Raw genomic sequence first — 21,907 nt, forward strand, 5'->3', positions numbered from 1 at the left:
GAATTCTCTACTGAGAGTATCCTAGATTGTAAATGTGCCCCAGACCTTTATAAACAGTTTCTGTGCATTGTTCTGCAAAAGAAGTGACAGTGACAGAGGTCAATAGATTGAAATAACAATGCAAGATAAAAAGAAAAGTGCGTTCCTCATTTTTCTGGAGAAAATACACACACACTTTACAAGACATGATACCGTACTAACTTGCAGGACGGTCTTTATTTTTCAATAAAACCAATCAGTGGCGTCAATTCAGTCGAAGCTAAGGTATGGCAAGGTTACGAGTCACATTAACTAGAGTATCAATCAACACGTCCAGCAAATATTCATCACAGAAGTCTGCTATGTACAGTAGTTTATCTGTGTGGTTAAGAAAATTGGAATTTTTTCAAATGCAGTCTCGCTCACTGCAAAAACTCAAAATCTTACCAGGAATATTTGTCTTATTTCTAGTTAAAATGTCTAATTTTTAGTCAAAAAATCTCATTACACTTAAAACAAGATTAATCACCACAAAAATAACTTGTTATTTGACCATTTTCACCTGATTCAAGTAAATTTTCACTTGAAATAAATAGGAAAATCTGCCAGTGGGACAAGATGTATCTTCTCATTACAACCAAAAAAATCTTGTTCCACTGGCAGATTTTTCCACTTATTTTAAGTGAAAATCTACTTGAAACAGGTGAAAATGGTTGTTTTTTGAGTCTTGTCTTAAATGTAATGAGATTTTTTTACTAAAAATTAGACATTTTAACTAGAAACCTAAGACAAATATTCTTGTTAAGATTTTGAGTTTTTGAAGTGTATAATAAATAGTGAAATCGATCATCATGTTGTTCTGATTTGCATTTGTAGTTATTCTATAGGCTATGTATTAAGTCATAGAATAATCAATACAAATGGACACAGAGTAATTCCATAAATGGATTTAAAAAAACAAACATTTACATTTCCCCCTGAAGCCGAGGTGTGGCGGCTGCCATACCTTGCCATACCCAATTGACGCCCCAATGACAAAGGTCATCTGATTTTCTTCTGGTAAAATAGTTGTTTTTGCCTTTTTTCTCTTCTTCTTCTTGCTTTTTATTGTCAGTGGCTTGAATAGCTTGACTTCCATGCTGCTTTTGTCGCTGGGAGGGTTTGGATCATGCATTTGCAACTTTGCATGTGACTTTGATCACATCGCACCATAGCTGCGCTTAAAGAGTTGTAATTAAGGCTGATTTATGGTTCCGCGTTACACCAACGCAGAACCTACGGCGTAGAGTACGCAGAACCATAATTGAGGCTTTAGAGCGACTGCAACCAGCTCTTTCTCTCCCATTGGCTCGCTCCCTCTCTCTCCCAATTATCGGGGTCTGGCGTTGACTTTCCCCCACCCTCTCTGTTTATTTATGCAACGGGCTCTGAGGAGTGAAGCTGGCAACCCTCCTGCACGGGCTCAGTGTCAGTGATGCTCCCCAACGACATCCTACTAGAGTAGGCTGAAATTGCTTGAAAAATTGCTTGAAACTTCCACTTTGATTCTCCCTTCACCCCAAAAAGAGAAAAGTACTCTGCGTTTTTACGCATGGATGTTTGGCACGCAGCCTCTTAACATTTACGCACAGACTGGATGAGGATGCGGGGCGCAGAGCTGCTGCTCCTCGGTTACTTTCTGCTGGAAGTTTTGTCGCCGTGCGACGCGGAGAGCGAGCCGGATCACGCCTACGACGACTTCATGATAGTGACCAGCTTTAACGACTCGGCCGAGGTGGAGAGCGAGGTGACGGAGACGCCGCACACGGAGGAGAAGTGCCGCGGCTACTACGACGTGATGGGCCAGTGGGACCCGCCGTTCGTGTGCAGGACGGGAAGCTACCTGTTCTGCTGCGGCACCTGTGGCTTCAGGTTCTGCTGCGAGTTCAAGAGCTCCCGGCTGGAGCAGACCAACTGCAAAAACTACGACACCCCGCCGTGGATGATGACCGGCAGACCCCCGTCCAAGGTGGACGTGACGCCGGACGCGGCCAAGGACAAGACCAGCCTCATCGTTTACATCGTCTGCGGGATCGTGGCCATCATGGCCCTGGTGGGGATTTTCACCAAGCTCGGTCTGGAGAAGACGCACCGGCCACACAGAGACAATATGTCCAGGTGAGGGGACGTTTTAAAGTTTGAGTTTAGTTATTATGTACGGAAGAGTATTAGGGCCAGGCAGGAGAAAAATAAGAATAATATTTTAGAGGAGGAAGATTTTTTTTTTCATTATGCACTTCGGGAAAAATGTCGAGAAAAAAAGTCGAAATGTCCAGAAAAAAGTCAAAATGTCGAGATTAATGTTGAAGTACAATTTCGAGAAAAAAGTCAAAATGTCGAGAAAAAAAGTCGAAATGTCGAGAAAAAAGTCGAAATGTCGAGATTAATGTTGAAATACAATTTCGAGAAAAAAGTCAAAATGTCGAGAACTTTATTCTCGAAATGTCGACTTTATTCACGAAATTTCGACTTTTTTCTCGAAATTGTATTTCAACATTAATCTCGACATTTCAACTTTTTTCTCGACATTTCGACTCTTTTCTCGAAGTGCACAATAAAAAAAAAATCTTCCCCTCTCAAATATTTTTTCTCCTGCATGGCCCTAATACTCTTCCGTAATTATGACATGTTTGTAACTTTGATTTGATTCTGTCTGCCAAAAGTATCTTTAAAATGGGAAAATGAGTCACAAATCATTAGGTTTAAAAAGCATGTAATTGAACAAGTTCAAATTAGGCCACTTCCTTTTTTTATTGAACACATATAGAGAACAGCTTTTGTTTAATTCAGTTTTTAGATATCAGACATATCATATTATTGAATGGATAGATTGTAAAACCCTAATGTCTTTCTAGGAGGCATGGGTTCATTTTTGGCACAGTAACCAAGGATTATTGACCTTGTAGCCATTGTGTGTGTGTGTGTGTGTGTGTGTGTGTGTGTGTGTGTGTGTGTGTGTGTGTGTGTGTGTGTGTGTGTGTGTGTGTGTGTGTGTGTGTTTGTGTGTGTTTGTGTGTGTGTGTGTGTGTGTGGGGGGTGCTTGTATGTATAGAAAAAGCAGTCTTATTCTTTGTGAGCGTCCTTGTGATTGTATACTGTGTAACACAGTCCCTCTCTCCCATTGTCTGGTTTGTTTACCTTTTTTGTGTCTATTAATCTATTTCAGTTCAGTAAGCATGTATGGTTTATCATTTCAACTCTAAGGCATTGATTTTTGAAACAAGCGTCCTTCGACTCTTGGTGCTGTCTCTCACAAGTTTGTTCTACATTTACATTACTGTAGACACGTTACTGACAACGTTTTCAATGAACTGCGTTCAGTTATAAAAGGAAGAACTAAATGTCTGACATGGCCAAGAACAGAAAATCCAACAAAACTTCATTTTTCCCAACATGCCGTTCCACTCACAAGAATTGTACCACATTTACGTAATCTGAAGTGATGAATGCACTATATGTGCAAAGCAATTTAGGCAAGAAGAATTCACACCCAGAGCACGAGTTACAGTACCCAGAAAGCAATTGGGTGTGCCTTGCTCAAGGGCACCTCTGCCACGACTTAGGATGGAGAAGGACCGAGTTAATTGTTTACTGCCCCACCAGATTTTTTTCTTTTCCTAATCTAACACTTCAAAATTACAATATGCAATAACTCAATGCAAATATTAAAAGAAAGAGAAGACAAAATATGTAAGAATAATTGAGGATATATTTGTTGAGATTTGCAACCTATGTCTATGTTGAAATTGGAACCAACTTAAGACCAACTTCTAAGAGGTATAGTTTATTAGTAGTAAGATATGTGAAGAGCATACTCAGATAGCAAAATATGTGTCAGTGTGTGGTTGTTGAGGACCCAAAAGCAGGAGAGCAGGAGGCAGGAGTTCACAAAACAGGGTTTAATTACCAAAACCAAAAGCGCTGCGGGGCAGGATCAAAAAGGGCAGAACAGAAACTGGGATCCAAGAACTAGAGGAGAACATGGAGGGAGCAAACAGTACGGACCGACAAGGAGCAAGGGAAAGACAAGACCAGATATACACAAGGGGGTAACGAGACACAGGTGCAGACAATCAGGGCAGATGGGAAACAGGAGGGACAGAACTGAAACTCAAAAACTGGGGGGAAGTGTCAAACACTGACAATATGTTAAATCAATGTTTAATTATGGTCAAAAAGGTGGATTTTTGGTTAAGGTCGACGATTGATGATGGATCAATCATCAATCAATCATCCAATTCTAATCCAAACGTGTAATCAATGTTGAATCTATGTATTCTGTTTGTGGCGGACATGGCTTCAACATGGATACAATGTTTCTGCCTAACCATATTTCAACGTTAACTCACTCATATTTTGCTATCAGGGTATGAACTAGGGCTGGGCGATATATCGAGATTTTAATATATATCGATATATTTTCAAACGCGATATGGTACGAGACAATATCGTTTTTATCGATTAAAAAAAATACAAATAAAAAAAAATATATTTTTTTTTATGATTTTGATATAGCTTATTTTGTGACAAATTGACTTGAATGTTTTATTTGAGATTTGCACAAATGTTTTGTTATTTGCACAACTGTCAACCTCAGTGGAAAAGTCTGCCTGTTACTGTCTACATTGTATTAATTGCACTGTAATTGTGTATTTTAATTTAATTGTTATGCAGGAAAGGGATATTTGTTTTATTTTATTCAAGAAGCATTTTTATTCTATATATGCAGGCAGTTTATTTTTATTTCATTTGTTTTATACATTTTGATATTGTGCAGACCTCTGTTAATAAAGGTACCTTTACATTTGGCACGAGGCATTGTATTAAAACTGACAGTTTTTTTAAGGGTTTGCCTCAGAAAAAAATTAAGCTAACAGAGATGCAATGCTATAATGCTTTGGGGGAAACCCCAATTATGGCACAGAAAAAATATTGAGATATATATCGAGTATCGCCATTCAGCTAGAAAATATTGAGATATGACTTTTGGTCCATATCGCCCAGCCCTAGTATGAACATACATTAACTGTGTCTATGTAATTACTTTTATTGCCGAATGGGGGAGGCAAAAGATCCAGACTGCAACTTAATCTTTCGGCATTTCGTAGAAACATACAAAAAAAAAAAACTTGAACTGTGAGGATGGGATGTGTCATGGACCTTTTCTTTCTTTCCTTTTAAATTTCAACAATATACAATTAGATTGAGTTTCAGTTGGTTCGTTTTTCCTGAAGACTTTATTTTTTCTCTCTGTGACAAGAAAATAACTCTAAAACCCATTTCACCTTCACCAAACCTACTGCTGACAAAGCAGTGTCTGACGTTGTAATGGACACCTGTGCAGTTACTGTGGAGTTAATGGCTGCCATCTCTCCCCCGATGTTCACCAGACATGCCATCGCCTGTTTTCAGTAACTGAGGAAACATACTTTTTTCGGGGCAACATTTACATAAGCTTTGTTGTACCTGCACCTCAGTCCTTTACAGATTCATGATTAATCAAACACTGCTTCTCTAACTTCTGCATGCTCATCCTCTAGAAAAAGTCTTACAGTTTGTTCACAAAAATATCCGTTTTTGAAACTTTTAAGCATACTCATGAGTGTAAGGGTGTATTCTTGATCAGTTTATTTGAAACATTGTTTTTATACTTTGAAGTGTGGAGACTGAGGTGAATTCAAAGCTGTTTAAATTGCAGGGATATACTGTATATAGACATGTTCTGTTAGTAATTTGCAAGTCCTTTATTTTGATGCACTTGGTTGTTCACATCAAAAGAGACAGAAATAGCAGTGTCAAGAATGAAAAAAGCAGGCTTGCATTACTTCTGCAGAACTGGGCAATCATGCCGTTAATTTACCTCTGCATTTAGTCGTCAGAGTCAGAGATGCTTGAGTGTGTGGGTGAGTGTGTGTATTGGATTGGGATGCTTCAGCAGCTATTTAGCAATCTGACGAGCAGTTTTGACAGTTTTGGTTTTAAACAGTTGTTCTTATAGCGATGATATTGGGGTAATGTCAAAATATTAGAGCTTACCTCAGCCAGAGGTATGAAGTTGACATGTGAAATACATGCTTTTGGGAGGCAGAAAGACAGGCAGAGTTATAAATTAGAGTTATAAATGTAAAGTCTGGTGTTTATGAGGCGTCTCATCCTTTGTAGCTTCACCTTCAGTTTAGGTAGGAGTCTGACTCTTGTGACATACTGAACTTGTGTAAAAGCGAAATTTTACAAGAACAGAGGATCGTATAAAGCTTATAAATTTGATGAGCACATTGGTCAGTTTAGGTTTCAGTCCTGGACACAATCTGTATTTGTGTGTATTAACTGAAATTATGTTTTCTTTGAAATTATTCTTCCTTGTTTTTTTTTTTTTGCTTCTTTTTTTCTTTTAGAGCTTTCGCACAGGTGATCCGCCATCCGGCCTCAGATCATTCAGACGCCATCGGACTCGGTCAGCACTATGAGAACTTACAAGCCACAATATCACTTAACAGTTTCCGTAAGTAGTTCAACTTCTTCATACAAATTTACATTTCAGAGCAATTAACACAGTAAATCTTTTCAATAAAATTTACTTGCTTTTGATCTAGTTGACTTACGGAGTCGTTGATTCTTCATGATCGGCTCAGACATAATAGATCGAAACAACATACATTACTTTAATCGATAAGTTCAATTTAAACTGCTTCCATCCAAGAGTACCACTTGCTTGGCACATTAATGTGATTTATGTTAGTGATCGGGGGCACTGCTATGGAATTTGGGCCCCGTGAAAATAATCTTTACAGGGCCCCCAACACAGCGGCGACATTCTTTGATGCTATTTTAAATACAATTGTGCATTTTAATGGTATTTTTGAGTATCATTACCATATTTGTGAAAGAATAACAACATGGCAGTTGACATGTACAGTAGGGGGAGAACTGAGCATTCTGAATACTGTCTGTGACAAACCGCCGGAGCGCTACCTGCAGGTGATCTAGTCGGACTGAACCATTTTACGTAAAGAGAGAAGGGAGGGGCCTGCAGGCGTTGATGTTTCCAAAATAAATAAAGTTATTGTTAACAGGACATTGAAAATGTGTAATTATATGTTAGTTAATAACTTAGTGTCATTATTTTTTCTGTATTATCATTTAATCGTCATTAGGGGCCTTTCTGGGCCCCTTTCAATCATAGCGGAGCAGATAAGTCATATAATCGTGCATTTGGTGATACAAGCATGAAAATTGGCATGTGCAGTCTCCATGGGTCACTTGACAAGAAAATTGGTCGGGCCACTTGAAATTTCAAGTTGGCGGCCATTTTCCAAGATGGCTGCCACCTTGGTCGATCAATTAAGTGATGTAATTGTTTGGTTGGTGATATAGGCATGAAAATTGGCATGAGCAGTCTCCATGGGTCACTTGACAAGAAAATTGTCCGGGCCACCTGAAATTTCAAGTTGGCGGCCATTTTTCAATGCCATAAATACTGTAATTTATATATATATATATATATATATATATATACACAAATTATCATAAACATTATAATCATTATTATATATACCATTTTATATACGTACATTATGATGAATCCCCACACAATCACTAAGATTAAGCTCTGTATTATTACAGGAAATGACATCACACTGAAAAACAAGCTTAACAGCCACATTCAACGAGCATTTTCTAACTTTATTCTGAACTTATGAAATCTAGCAGTTATTGAACGTGTTTCTTTTACTGAATAAGTCTTAATGCATATATGTTTGGTTTGATTGAAAATAAAATGTTCCGACAATGATTACTCCCACTCTCATGCAGCATATAAGGAAGGTTAAGAGAAAAATATTTAGGTGCTCAACAGGAGCAGGTTATAGCAAAACTACTAACACAAATATGCAAAGCCTCAAAAAGTCACTATGAAATATCTTTAGTATCGTAACAATGGTCTTGATTGTCGGGTGGCAGGATTGTCTTGTAATGTGACTGAGATATTAAGAGAACACCACCACTGTCATTTTTCTACTTGTCCTGTTTAACTGGTAACTAACTATGATTAACAAAGCAGCCTCGCTGAAATCTCGCTCATAATCATGCAAAAGAAATAATATAATAATAATATAATTCTTAAGCCCTATCACTTTACATAAAAAATGTAAAAGTTTACACTTGCAAAACATTTTAAGGGTTTATTAGTGATGCCCATACTTAACCCAAATAGGGAATCTTAACACGCAAAAATCTTAGTATTCTTTCCTAGGCTCTCCCCAAATGTAAGTAGATTTTTCAAGATGATTAATTGCAATGAGATTTAACTGTATTTAAGAGAAAAAAATGACTTTGCCTTCTTTTCTCTTTGTGATGGTTAATCTGGAGACCGAGCTCACAGTGACTTGCAGAGTATTAGAGGGATTCTGTTTATTGAGTCTCAACAGGACAGTGATGGTTGTTGTTTTCGAGACTGCAGTTCTTGCAAGGTCATGAGAGGTAGAGTTGATATTTTTTCAGTTTTGGATCTGTCCTCCGCGGCTTTGCATTACAGTGGCACGCTGCATCTGTAATAGTCGTTGTATGTTGCAGATGGCTCAAAGCCATTATAGAGGGGCTCCAAGGGGAGCTCTTGTTCTTCATCTGTTGGCTGCCAGAAATAACAGAAAATCTGTTGGACTGACCTTACTCCTCAAGACAGCGAAAGCACAATAGAGTTCTTTGTCTACCAGTACTATAACATTTCAGTCCCACTGGACATCCGTGTACATGGGGCCAAAAGTGTGGCCCCTTATTATTGCAGAAAATCAGCCAGAGAGAACAATGGCTTTTTTCAAAGGCAACAATCCACTGGTGGATGAGAGCCCATTTTTTCTCCTGCGGATGAAAATGTATCTCAGCTCCATCATCTCTGATGACAGCTCAGCTACAGATACCAAATCCAGAGTCAACCCAAGTTTCTATTTACAATTGCTATTTTCTACACCATGAAAAATGTACTGAAAGCTTTGCTATGCAGACCTTAAAATAGTTTGACGGCGACAGCTATTTGGCTTCATCATACTGTTATATTTGATGCGACCCTCTGTGCTATTAAAACAGTGGCAGCTCTTCCTGTTTTTAAAACTTGTGTTTTTCAAGGTGTTTGACAGATAGGCTGTTTGAAAAATAACTTGAATAAATTGATCTGTCATTTCAGGATGTCTTAAAAATCATTCCCTTTTCATGTAATCCTAGACTTAGTCCATAGGTGCATTTATAAATAACATTTATAACAGTTTTATAAATAGCATTTTCATCACTAACTTGAAAGTAGGCTGTCTGTAAATAGAATAATAGAAGTGTCCTTCTCCTTGTGCCATTTATTTCAGGGCATACAGCTCCCAAAATACTCTCCTAAATGTTTTATGAGTTCCAGCGGGGGTCTTTGTCTTGAGCGTTAATGCACTTATTTTCCACAACACCTGTGAAGTATTTCCTCCTACCAGCTGCCATATTGTAAACGAGGTTTGAAACATCACTACAAATGCAGAAATGTCACCTACTCCATATACAGAGAAAAATAGCTACACACACTGGGATGTTGGTTTAACCATAGTTTGGGATTCTGAAAATAGCAAAGTGCCTCTAAGACAAAACATTATCTGCTTCCATTTTAGGTCCCAGTGTATAAGCAGCAGATGTACATTTGAGATGCTGGAGACATCCAAACAAGCTGAGCAGGATATAATACATTTGATAAACTTGAAAATAGAAAACACTCAAAGCTTTTGGTGCGATAGTTTTCAAACCTGTGAGACTGCTCAAATGGTGTAACTTAAAAATGAGCAGGTTAAAAATAGTTTTCCCTAAAATGACTTTACCTGAAGAGGAAACTGATAATGACTAAATCTAATCTGCAAGTATTATTTATGTTAAGTTATACAGTCATGGATCCAGGACTTTATGCAAAACACGACTGATAGAGAATAACGTGTGGAAATCATTTAAAAGTTTGATCAATTCTGTCTATCAAAGGATAAAGTTTCGCTGTTAACTCGGTATCACACTCAAAGAGAGAGTGTGTCCATGGCCCACTTAATGAAATGGAAACAGGTCAATAAACTCAGAAAAATAGCCTGAAGAGTTAACACAGACAGATTTAATGTCTGTTTTTAAATAAAGGTCACAGTAGCTGCAGTTGCTGAGACGAAACCTGTGCTGTCTCTTAACTTATCGTCCACAAGTCCCATCCAGCAGCTTGTCTCACATCAACGATGGTTCAGTTTAAGAACTTTAATACTCGGTCAGTTGTATGTCAGCCGAACCTTTCTTTAATTTATGTCAATGAGAAGACCAATCAAAAAGGCTTTTGCAATCTTTGTTGGATTTTTCTTCGTGATTTGATGTCTATATTTCGATACACTATTGCAATTATCACGTCTGTATTTATGAAAATCTTTTAAATTTGTAACCTCTGATCATTATTCACCAACATCAGTGTAAAAGGTTTTTATAAAACCATGAATGAACTGTATTTTATAAACCCCAGATGGTGGTATGAAATCGTTAAACAATGTTTTTAAATGCAGCTGTAAAAAGTGCATATGGGCAGTTTACCAAGAGTTCACCAACAAAATGAATGATGACACTTAAATAATACACGGGGCAAATGAGAGGAAAGATGGCATAGTTACAATATAGTTACTTTGCAACTATATTGAAGCTCAGATTTGATATCCTTTTAGTTTTTTAAACATTGCACTCACAAACTTCTGATTAGTCCACTTGGTTGGAGCATGGCGTGCTGGGACGGGTCCTGTGTCGTGTTATGGCCCTTTTCCACTAGTATCTACTCAGCGCGCTTCTACTCGCCACGCTCCCATCTTGCGCTTTTCCACTACGGGCCAAGACGGGTGGAGCCGTGCCAAGCAGATACTTTTTCTGTAACCATTCTGTCGAGGTTCTAACCGGGCTGAGCCGGCACTATATCTGACGTCATCACCCTCCACGCCACTGATTGGTTGAGGGGCGGGGCCGTTAGACGTTTGAATCAGGAAGCGGGAGTCAGCGCGAGAGCGACTCGCGGCTTCCTCATTTTATCCGACAGGCAATGGCAGCGCAAACGTCTGTTTTGTGATCCAACTCTGAGGTGCAGATGTTCATAAACCTGGTGGCTGAGGAGAGATTTAAAAAGGGATGTAGACGGGCGATAAGGAACGATCAGATCTACCAGGAGCTCTGTTTTACTCTCAGCCGCTCGCGGCTCAGGCTGATTTTCTGATCTGCGCCGACATAAACAAAGGGGTTGCGCAATCGAGTACGTCACAGCAGCTTCACCCCAACCCGCCCACTTCTCACCTGGCTGTGGAAAAACAAATGAGGACAAAATGGGTGGAGCCGGGACGAGGCGTGACGAGCCGAGTCGGGCTGAGTAGATACTAGTGGAAAAGCGCCATTAGGTCCTTGTGCACTCTCAAAACAAGAGCTAAGTTAGCCCTCCCACCAAACTAGATCTGCTTAGCGTGTCTGCATCTCTGTCTGTGTATCTCAAGGACATAATTTCAGGGCACAGCTTTCCAAAGCAGAATTAGGAGGTCACGTCTGTGGCATCAAAGCCAGATGGAGACCTGGGAACCGACCCAGGTTTGTTGGTGGGGTGATAGCTGGAATTCCCTGAGAGGAGCTGCAAGAAGGCCAGCGCATCTCTGCTTCTCTGACTTCTGCTCCTGCACTGAAACTCAGTAAAGGGTTTGAAACATGGATGGATGAATGAAACATCTGAGGGATTTCAAACATTTTGTTTTACTTGTAATTGTTGTTATTGTTTTGCTGCGACAGGGTATTATCTAAAAGTCCTGGAATTGAAAGAACCATGCTCTTCAACTGATCTGTGCAACAGGAGAGTGCTCCATCATCCTCATCCTTTCAGAACTATTGTCATTTACACATATTTCAATATAAACTGATTGATTTGACATGTTTTTTGAAGATGTCATGATATTAGGGCTTTTCTCCTCATAAATATACCCTAGTCTATATCCTTGTCAAGATGTGATGAAGACAGCGATTTGTTGAAGCGATCCTTGCATCATTTCATGAGACAGCATTGATACTTTGAGACTTTCCAAATTAATGAGCACAGAACTAAAGTTTCTTGCTGACCATTGGGGAATAAGGGCCTAATTAACCTACTTTTCTGCTATAATAATCTGTTTTTAATCAGACACATTCTAGACCAAGGACTAATGGACTCTTCTCACTTAAAACTTTGTAAACTTAAGCCATCAACAATAACAGTGACAAGCTGATCATGATTGGTTCATATCCTGGTTACTGATCAAATTTTTTATTTGTGTTGATAATTCAATATTGAAAGTCTTATTGTTACCATTCTCTATAATTTAAACCACAGAATAACAACATGTCATTTAAGTATGTGAAATTATTCTACAGATCAAGATTTATAACTGATGTGTTGTTTTGTCATTATATCAGGGCAAAAACATACTGAAGCATACCATACCATCCTAATGTGAAACTTGTGTTTCTTCAGACACATTTTCTGCTCTCCATTAATTTAACGTGACTTCACATCATTTGTTCTGAAGGCACTGACATGAGATATCTTTCGACTCTGTGGCTCGCTACACTTGGCACTTGTCTGTTCGGATGAGCAGACATCCTTATGTGGGCTGGTCCCAGTGTCTGAACATCTCAGAATGTTCAGTTTGTCCATCTCCTCATGGAGAGAAATGATTGTTTTAATACAGATATGCAGGACGGTTATGTAGTACATAGTCAACCAGACGTGACACCAGTGTAAAGCACAATGTAGTGTCAGGCAATCTTGTTTACAGGTACAAATATCCATCATAAACAATAGGGATGATCATGGTTGTCATGGCAGCTGTTACACCACACTCAAATGTGCAACTTCACTCTCAGCAATTAATTACTAATTGTTAACATTAGGAACATTGGCTATACTTACTACAAAACTAACTCAACTTCACATAAGTGAAGGGCTGCAAATATTTCAGAATAAACTGTTATGATATTCTGTTTTGTTTCTCACTTGCGATGGATGATCGTTGCTGTGTGACTTCTGTAAAATATGGTCGTTAACTAATGCACAGTCTTTGGAATATTTTCAAAACATATACAGTATTTAAGAGTTTAAAATGACCACTAACTATGTAATTAGTGTGTAAACTGCACTTACTTTTTGCAGCATTAGCAAATAATACCTTAATGTGACAAAGGTCCTGTTTACGCTACTATAGACCGACTGCACTGTAGATACAACTGTTTGGGTAAAGCAGTACACATTTATAACTGTTTTAGCAATGTATTTCATCAAGTTAGTCTCTGATTTGCAACAACTTTCTATGCATTTAAGCAGGAGAAAAAACACTTACAAAACTGGTAAAACAGCACTCTAAACTAAATGTTCTCTGTCTGGACCCTAAAGATTTTTACTTGGATCATTGTGGTAGCGATACCAGGGTGTGTCTTTACAGGAGCCACCATGTGCTCTGTCAGCGGTCCTGACAAGGAGCGCCTCTCTCCATCCCTTTCTCTGTTTCCATGCTTGATGAGGGGATGCATCAGTGCAGCAGTAGCTTGAATACTTCTCCTTCCCCAGGTTAGTCTGAAGGCATCCAGGTTGTCAGAGCGGATTGTGCAGAGGTGCTGCTTCATGACGTCTTGACGTTGGCAGGTTGCATCGACGGGATGAGACGGAGATGTGACTGCTGGTTCAGAGGGTTCGTTTCAGACCCGGTGTTGGGAGAGGCAGGGACTTTTTACCGGTGGCTTGTTGCACAACAACAGCATTGGAATAAAGATAATAGATAATGGATGGAAATAACAATAATTGTATAATTTCTTACAGAACTAGATGGTACTTTGATACCTGCCAGTCCAGAAACAGCAGCAGTTTCATACCAACGGACACAGAAGAAGTCAGAGAAACAAAGCATGTGTGGCAGTCATATCATATCATTAATAACAACAAAAGACATCCACAATGAAGTATAATGGAGCAGGAATTGTCAGTTTTGGAGTAAAAACATGTTCATTCATTTCCCTCCAGGAATTAATAAAATATGTTTGAATTGAATGTTGATCCAATGGTTTGTCAGCAGTTCTGCAGCCATCTTGGTTGTTTTGATTAGTTGTTCTTGGACACTCCTGTATGAGCCATTGCATAAAACCCACCACTGCCACACTGGCATGAGTTTGGCGTGTTTGTCCTGGTGGAAATTACTACTAGATTAATTTAACTATTTCTTGCAGTGGGTCTGGCTATTCAGTCTAGATTTTATTTTATTTTAATTTTATTCATATGCACAATGATAAAACAGTAATTATATTAACAATACAAAGACAAATAATTGTGCAGGAGAGGAAAAGAAGCCCGAAGAGCTTATAAAAAATCCACCCCCTCAATACAAAATCACAAAAACAAATCAATCAATAGAAAAAGAAAAGGTAAAAGAAACAAAGAAAAACACAATAAACACACAAACAAAAAATATCCATAAAATGGCAATTTCATTTCAATTAGAATAGCCTATTAATTTTGCCTAGATAAGAGATACCCCACCAAGCTGGTCCTATCCCCTAGACCTATCTAAACAGTTCCAGAGTTGAGGGCCATGAAATTTGATAAAGGATTTGTGACTGGAGGTACGACAAAGAGGTAAATGGAAGTTATTCCGACCTCTAACTGAATAAGAGTGAATATCTGATGATAACAGAAAAAAAATATGAAAAGTGCCTCATCCCAACTCATAACACACCTGAGTGTTGGTTCAGATATTTACAATATTGTATTTTGTGAGAGATTGACAATACAGCAAAATAGATTGCTAAATTTCTAAGGATGGTTACAGCTGTTTATTTCATATATTTGTTAATAAATATGTCAAATACTCATGTGACCAGCTATGTAAGACTGATCACCCTTAAGCTAAACAAGAAGAAGACACTCTGGCATGATACTGGCATGAACATTTGTTCACACTGTCATGGCAGTAGGCAGGGGACAGTCTATTTTCTGTGCACCCTTTAATTTACCAGATGTCTACTATAAGATTAGGTCACGGCTGCATTTTGCAGCTGTGATCCTCCGGCATCTGCTGAGAATGTGGCACTACCAGGTTAGAGAAAAAATAATACACATGCATCCCTCAAGTTTATTTGCTTTTTTAGGGATTTGTCATGCAAAAATCCCTTACGAGGAAAGATGGGAACTTAAAGTCTCATTCCATTAGTTATTAATCTGCATAAAAATCATTTTAGTTCATAGAAATGATTCATTTTGAAGTTATTGCCATGTAAAACTATCTCATGGCTTTGAAATGGCTTAGGTATTACAACAATGTTTTCTTCGTTTAGTCAGTGGGGATCTATGACTATAGCAATTTTGCCCACCTATAGTGATCTCACACTGACCCCCCTGTCCCCATCGACTCTGCTACACGATCTGTTGACTCGTTTTACAAGTGGGATAATTCAGCTGCACTTATTTAAACCAAAGCGCTTTTATTGAATAGAGGAAAACCTTTACAAGTTCACATGGCAGTGGAAATATCAGAATCGTAAAGTCACCTGAGACACTTGATGTGGAATAACCTATGAAACCATTTTATTTACATATTGGTATTAATGTTTTTTTTGGTAGTTTTTTTTATAAAAGGCATTTATAATCACATTTATGTAAACAGTTTGCTATCTTGATTGTGCACATCCCTCACCGGAAGTGGGATTACAAAAAGGGCCTAAGGTTGTTTAGTTAAGTGTTTGGTATCCTTCTTCTCAAAGTTTAATCATCATATCAAAACATTATTAGGGACCCAGGAGGTACAGATTTATATACAAGTGGAAGAATTTCAACAGGCTGATGTTCTAATTAAATATTGTTAACAGAGCTAAGCCAACGCAAAGCTGTAGTTATATTATGTTTATTTGAAGTCAACTCCCAGCAACACATTTAATTACTAATAATAAAACCCACCATGTCTAATTATCTATCTTCATCATCTTCTCTTGTCATAGTTGATTTTCTTTCGATAAGATGTGAAGATTTACAGGATTTGATTTTGTGCTGTTACTCCTGTAACAAGTACACACCAGTCTCATCATAGTCCTGACAAAAACAAAACTCACCAAGTAGTTTCTCCTCACAATTTTATCCACCTAGCGTTCTAGTTTTCCTGACAACTGGAATTGGTTTCTCTACTAGCCTTTTTATTTTGAAGAAAAGGGGGCAAAATCTCTCAAGTTTCAGTATTTATTCAGTTCACACATGGGAAACATGCTTACACATCTCAGCACAGCACAGTGCAGTACATAGTACTGTACATTTACATCTGATACATCCCATCCAAGGATCTCATACTGTTATTCCTCAATCTGCTAACATGAGAACTACCCAGTCATGGACACCACTCATTTACAAACTATAGAAGTCCCATCTATACAATGTATTCATTTAATATTTATGGTAACCTCCAACTGCTCTACAGAAAAATTTACATAATTTTCACATTACTAAGAAACCTGAATTGTAAAAGTAATTTGTCATTTACAGGTCAGCTTTTCATTACAGTATTGAAGGCATTTATCTTGGTATTGTCGATCTCTATTATTAGTTACATGTTCCTTTAAATTGAGAAACTGTTGACATGTTCTTTTTCTCCTCCTTTAGACAACCAGATGAACAATGCGGCTCAATCACCAACTTTGATAAGTCAGCCGTATCCAGCGTTGGGACAGATCATCAGTCCTTACGAACAGCAGATGCCACTTCAAGAACTCAACAAGTACACAACACTCAAGGCTGTGGGTAAGAAGATGTTTACCGTCAGCCGTAAAAGCAGTCTTTGTTATTCATCTTTTGATCTAATAAAAATGACATAATTTGTGGGAAAAAAAGTACGTTTCTGCATAGCACAATGAATATCAAGGATACCCGTTTGAACGTGGAAACTTTTCAAACATAAAAAGTTTGTTGGAAGCGCTCTCAGGTCTTTTCATGAAGAAATCCTATCATTATTTATAGAAGCAAATTTTTCAGTTACTAATTTGGAGAGTCTGCAGTCGGGAAGGATTTGAAACAAGAACTTTACAGTAAGAAATAATTATTTTCTTAACTTTTTGATTCCAGACTTTTAACAGCAAACATATAGATGCTTGTATTGTTTAAGTACATAAAGAAAACAATGTCTCAGTTGCCTCTTTAAAGTCCATTGTCATATTAGCATGTTATCAGTATATAAAAATCCTTAAAAGATTTCTGCACATATTAAAATAACTGTGACACCCAAAGGTGCATAAGAAGGTCTTTATGCACCATCAAGATTGAACAAAATCAATTGGGCCATCCTTGGTCTTAAAGTTAGGTCAATACAACCTCAGATGAAAAGTAAAGATTAAAAAGGACATCTTGGTTGCATTGGTGCTGCTAATTACATGTAGTCTAGAAATCTTGATGTACCTCTAGAAACTTTAATTTTACTTTGGAAGTACGTCTGGTTACCATTCACTGGAGCTCATTAATTATGCTCTGAAGTCATGAGGACCAATCAAACCAGTCTATTCTTGTAGAGAGAGTCTCTGGGCGGGCTTCATACGACGACGACACAGCGGTGACGTAATCTGGAGGTAAAAACCCTTTGGCTCCAGCTGGGGATTAGCAGCTGTTTGAATCAGCTTTGGCATCGACAGTTTAATATTCAGACTTTTTCTTTGAAGATTGAACAGAGGGTGCCACTCAAATCATTCCTTTGCAAGGTATTAGCTGTTTTGCCAGCAGGCTCTGGCAAAAGTTTAATTTATTCTTCTACTCAACACACTCTCCCATTAACTGAATACTTATCCGTTGCTCTTATTGGTCGCAGCCCATATAAGCAGAAGATTTGACAGTTTACTGCTCCATTACACTTCATTTTGGATGTCTCTGCAGCATTCAGGTGTTTGTCAACACAATGCATATGAGAAAAGACATCAGCAGTGATCTTAGAGACACACTGTTGGTGGCCGTTAGTTTGAGAAAATGGAAAGGCCATTTCCAACTATTTGGAGTGTGGTGCTCTGCAGGGAAAGAAATTAGCAGAAAACTTTTTAGTCAGCTAACAATCCTCTTAGTGTGGGAAAATATGAAGAATACCATGTATTCCCAGCACCAATGCATTACATTTTGACTCAAAACACAAAATTCTACGTATCATAGAAACTTCTGTCTGGAATACATCTCAGGTAGATTGTATTTGATGACTTTTATTATCTATTTCCTTTTTTTTTTTGGCCTATACGCTAATACGAGCAAGGGAAAAAATAAACTACACGATAAGAGAAATAAAAGCATCAAAGTGTGTTGTGTAGGTTTTTGTGGCTCTGTTTTGATGTTTCTAGTTCAGTGAAATGGTAATCTTTTTATGAATTCCACCTGAATCTATTTGATGTGTTTGACAGACCTGGCAGTGGAATAGATAATAACGATCGGCTTGTGTTAGTCAATCCAATCACAGCTCACACGCTTTGTGATTGAAGCCTTTTTTTTGTGCCATCAAGCAAAGTGATAATTATGGGAACTTTAAATGGGGCAAATCTTATAAGAGGAGGGGAGGCAAGCAAGAGCGATCAACATAAAAATAATTGGGGACATGGGGATAGGATGCAAGCCTGAATTATAAGGAAAAATTAAAAATGCTAATGCAGGATCTTCAGCCAATGTACAAAAATGCTGCTTTGACACACTGCGTCCCTCACTGGGGACATGGAATCACGAAACAGTAACTGAAATGAACAAATGACAACAATGACTCTCCTAGGACAAATACTATTAGACATTGCCTTCTTTGTTGTGGTTTGCTGACAAATATTCATACCATTCATGTCGTGAGTGTTGACTCACTCATGACATGAAAATAATACAAATGAACAAGCTATTAAAGCCCTGTCGTGTCTGTTGTGTTGCTACAGTCGCCCAGAACAAAAACATAAATGCTGGATTCACAGATGGACTGTCAGGCATTTTCCACAGTCTGTGGACTTTTAAGTATGGTGGGAAGGGTACAGACAGCTGCAGTTTTCAATTTGTGCTTCAATTTGTGCTTCAAGGCTTTAACTTTTTCAGTAATAAAAAAGTTAAAACAACAAATGATAAAACACTATTGACATTAAACAGGCCAACACATTAGAATAAAAGTAATTTTACACTTGAATTATTTGTGTCTCCTTCATGGGGGAAACGAGACCCATTTTTATTACTGAGAATTTATACAGCTTTAACAGCAATTAAACATGCATTTAAAATAGCAGCACAGAGATTAACACAGAATTTAAAGCAATGTGATGGAATTCAAAGTATGTGAGGAAAATATATAGAATAGAAGACTTGCCGAGTAAATACTAAACATCACACATTTTGGGAATTAGATCCTGGGCCAGAATTACACATATAAAAGGTTCCTTTCTTGTGCATATTTGTGTGGCTGCAGATGAGCATGCACAAGCACATGGGTGATGAATCGCATTTTCTAGCCAGTGGTTTTACATTATTCCCTTCATCTAATGGCATTAATGTGCCAAGAAACATTGCAGAACACAGAGAAGAAACTAGCAGATAAATATAGATGTAAACAAGGCTTTAAAGCAAACAGATTACTTTTGTTTGCAGAAAAATATCAGTTTTATTTAAAAGAATATTTGCTTACTTTTGGGAAGTGTCTTCTAGGTGTATTAGTCTGCCTTCCTTGCCATTGAAAAAAAACAGCCAAAGTATCTTTGGACTGCCGTCCCTATCGATGACGCTAGAAATGAAGAGGAAAATGATGAAAAAGACGAAGAAATACAAATTATGCCCATTTTAGATGACTGGAAATCTGCACCTAAGACACAATGCGTGTTTGATTATTGTGAAATTACAAAAACTCTGATTGTTTGCTTATGCATTTGTTAGCAGAGAAAGCTAATGATGGCTACCAAAGCAACCGGCGGCAAGCCATCGAGATGTCGACCAAGGGCGGCCTTCCCATGGAAGCGATGGATATGGAGCCAGAGCCAAGTAATCCATACAGCCCACCTATAAAACTGTCTAGGAAGCAGAATGAACACAAATACAAAAGTTCCAGGAGCCACAGCTCCCAGTCGCTGTTCTACAGCTCCAGCACCGCAGCCAGCCCGGGGGAGCTAAGACCTTGGCAGAGCAAAGACACGCTGGGTCACCGACAGTCCTACGGCCCCAAAAAACTGTCCCTCTTGGAAAAAGAGCTACACAACACTCGTTACATGCCTCCACATCCTTACTACGTCACCAACAGCAAGACAGAGGTGACGGTATGAGGGACTGTCATGGCTTAAAAATGAGTCTGCGTTTCAAAGACAGTAACTGCCGACTACAGGTAGAGTTGCAGGAGAGCAGAATGGATTGTGGTTTGTGCAGCTGTGTACGAAGACACCGTCCGAACGCTAGGTGTACTAGAACAGGACTGTGGGTCCGTCCCACTGCTGCAGGAGGGCACTGGAACTAATATTTGCTGTCTGACACTCGTATAATCCAGCTGCTAAATTTACACAACTCATATAACATAATGTTGAGATGTGCTACGTTATGCGCGTTTGTCCGTATCTACTGAGATATCAACTTTCAAATGAAAGTATGTTCTATCATTTCTGATGAAAATTAGTTATTGGATCAGAGTCAATTAGCTTGTTGTTGTTTGGGTTTTGATGAAATGCCTCACAATGTATTTAATAACATCAGAAGCTGATCATGTGATGAGGAGTTGCTATGAATTCATCGATGCCATTGGTGTTGAGTCATGTACAATGTCCAAGGTTGGTCTTGTTTCTTTCAATCGCATACTAATCTGTGTCAGTCTCTCAAAATGAGGTTTCAAAATAATATGTTTCACTTTAACCAAAGCTAAAAGAAAATACACAAAAAAGGGTTTTTGTTTCGGTGTTTCCGAAAAACTGATGTGGTGTATATTACATCAGGTAATGAAATACAGGCCAGCCAGGTGTTTATTCATCCCCCGCAGAAATCGCGCCATGACATCTCCGCACTCTGACATTCACAAATGAGGTTTTAACGGCTCATCCTGATGTTAACTGACAGCCTCCGCCAGATGTTCCCAGCAAACCGTCACACTGCGTTTGGGCCCACCGACTGTCATCCTCCCCGCCATCAGAGCCACCGGCCCCCCAGGTGCTGATCAGCTGACAGCTCTGCACGTCTCTTTACCTGAGAGTCCAAGTCCGATGACACAAAAACCACGTACTGTAGATTGTGGATCTGCAGCCACGGGTGTCCTGGTGCCACGTGCACTTATGGACACCCTTATACTTGAACGTGGTGTTTGTCGTTGCCAGTCCGTGACAAGCACAGTCCGATAGCCCAACACACCTCGTGTTCGGATCAGAATCAGAATCAGAAAAAAAAAAGAATCAGAATCAGAATCAGAAAGAAGTTTATTGCCAAGTAGTTTTTTAACACACACAAATAATTTGTTGTGGTGATTTGGTGCAATACAAAAGAACAAATAATATTAAAAGAAAAAAGATGTACAACATGTTGGTTTTAAAGTGCTGGAGTAATGAGTCTGTACAGAGGTGACCTAGGATGTGCGTTAATGTGACGCATAAGGTTAGAAGAGGAGTCTTTACGTTAATGTAACGTAGAGTGGGGTGGCGGGTATAAGGTAGAGGGTCATAACTGTTCAACCCTCATTGTCATAGCTGACGTGAGAGTCAAAGTCTCCCAGCAGAACAAGGGAGTCTCCAACAGCCCAGAGGACAGAGGACTCCAAAAAGCATGGGTAACACCAATGTACAGGCACTGAGCCAGGGGTTAATAAGTAGTGCAGGGTATATTCCTAAGTGAAATAGTGTCCAACTCCTCTGAAGGAGACTGGTT

At 38.7% G+C, this 21,907-nt stretch overlaps 1 protein-coding gene across 2 annotated transcripts; it reads left to right on the forward strand.

Annotated features, from left to right (window-relative positions):
* The first annotated feature begins 1,531 nt into the window (after positions 1-1,531).
* shisa9b (shisa family member 9b) lies at positions 1,532-20,336 on the forward strand. Of its 2 annotated transcripts, XM_061712263.1 has the most exons (5): positions 1,532-2,136; positions 6,414-6,520; positions 8,943-8,953; positions 16,702-16,831; positions 19,949-20,336. In XM_061712263.1, the coding sequence occupies exons 1-5, from the start codon at positions 1,616-1,618 to the stop codon at positions 20,329-20,331; spliced, it is 1,152 nt and encodes a 383-aa protein (XP_061568247.1). In that variant the 5' UTR covers positions 1,532-1,615; the 3' UTR covers positions 20,332-20,336. The 2 variants fall into 2 exon arrangements, with proteins under 2 accessions (XP_061568247.1, XP_061568246.1); XM_061712262.1 differs by lacking the exon at positions 8,943-8,953 and having other exon boundaries at positions 16,694-16,831.
* The last annotated feature ends 1,571 nt before the right edge of the window (positions 20,337-21,907 follow it).

Source organism: Cololabis saira, chromosome 21 (assembly GCF_033807715.1).
Source record: "Cololabis saira isolate AMF1-May2022 chromosome 21, fColSai1.1, whole genome shotgun sequence".
NCBI classification, from domain to species: Eukaryota; Metazoa; Chordata; class Actinopteri; order Beloniformes; family Belonidae; genus Cololabis; species Cololabis saira.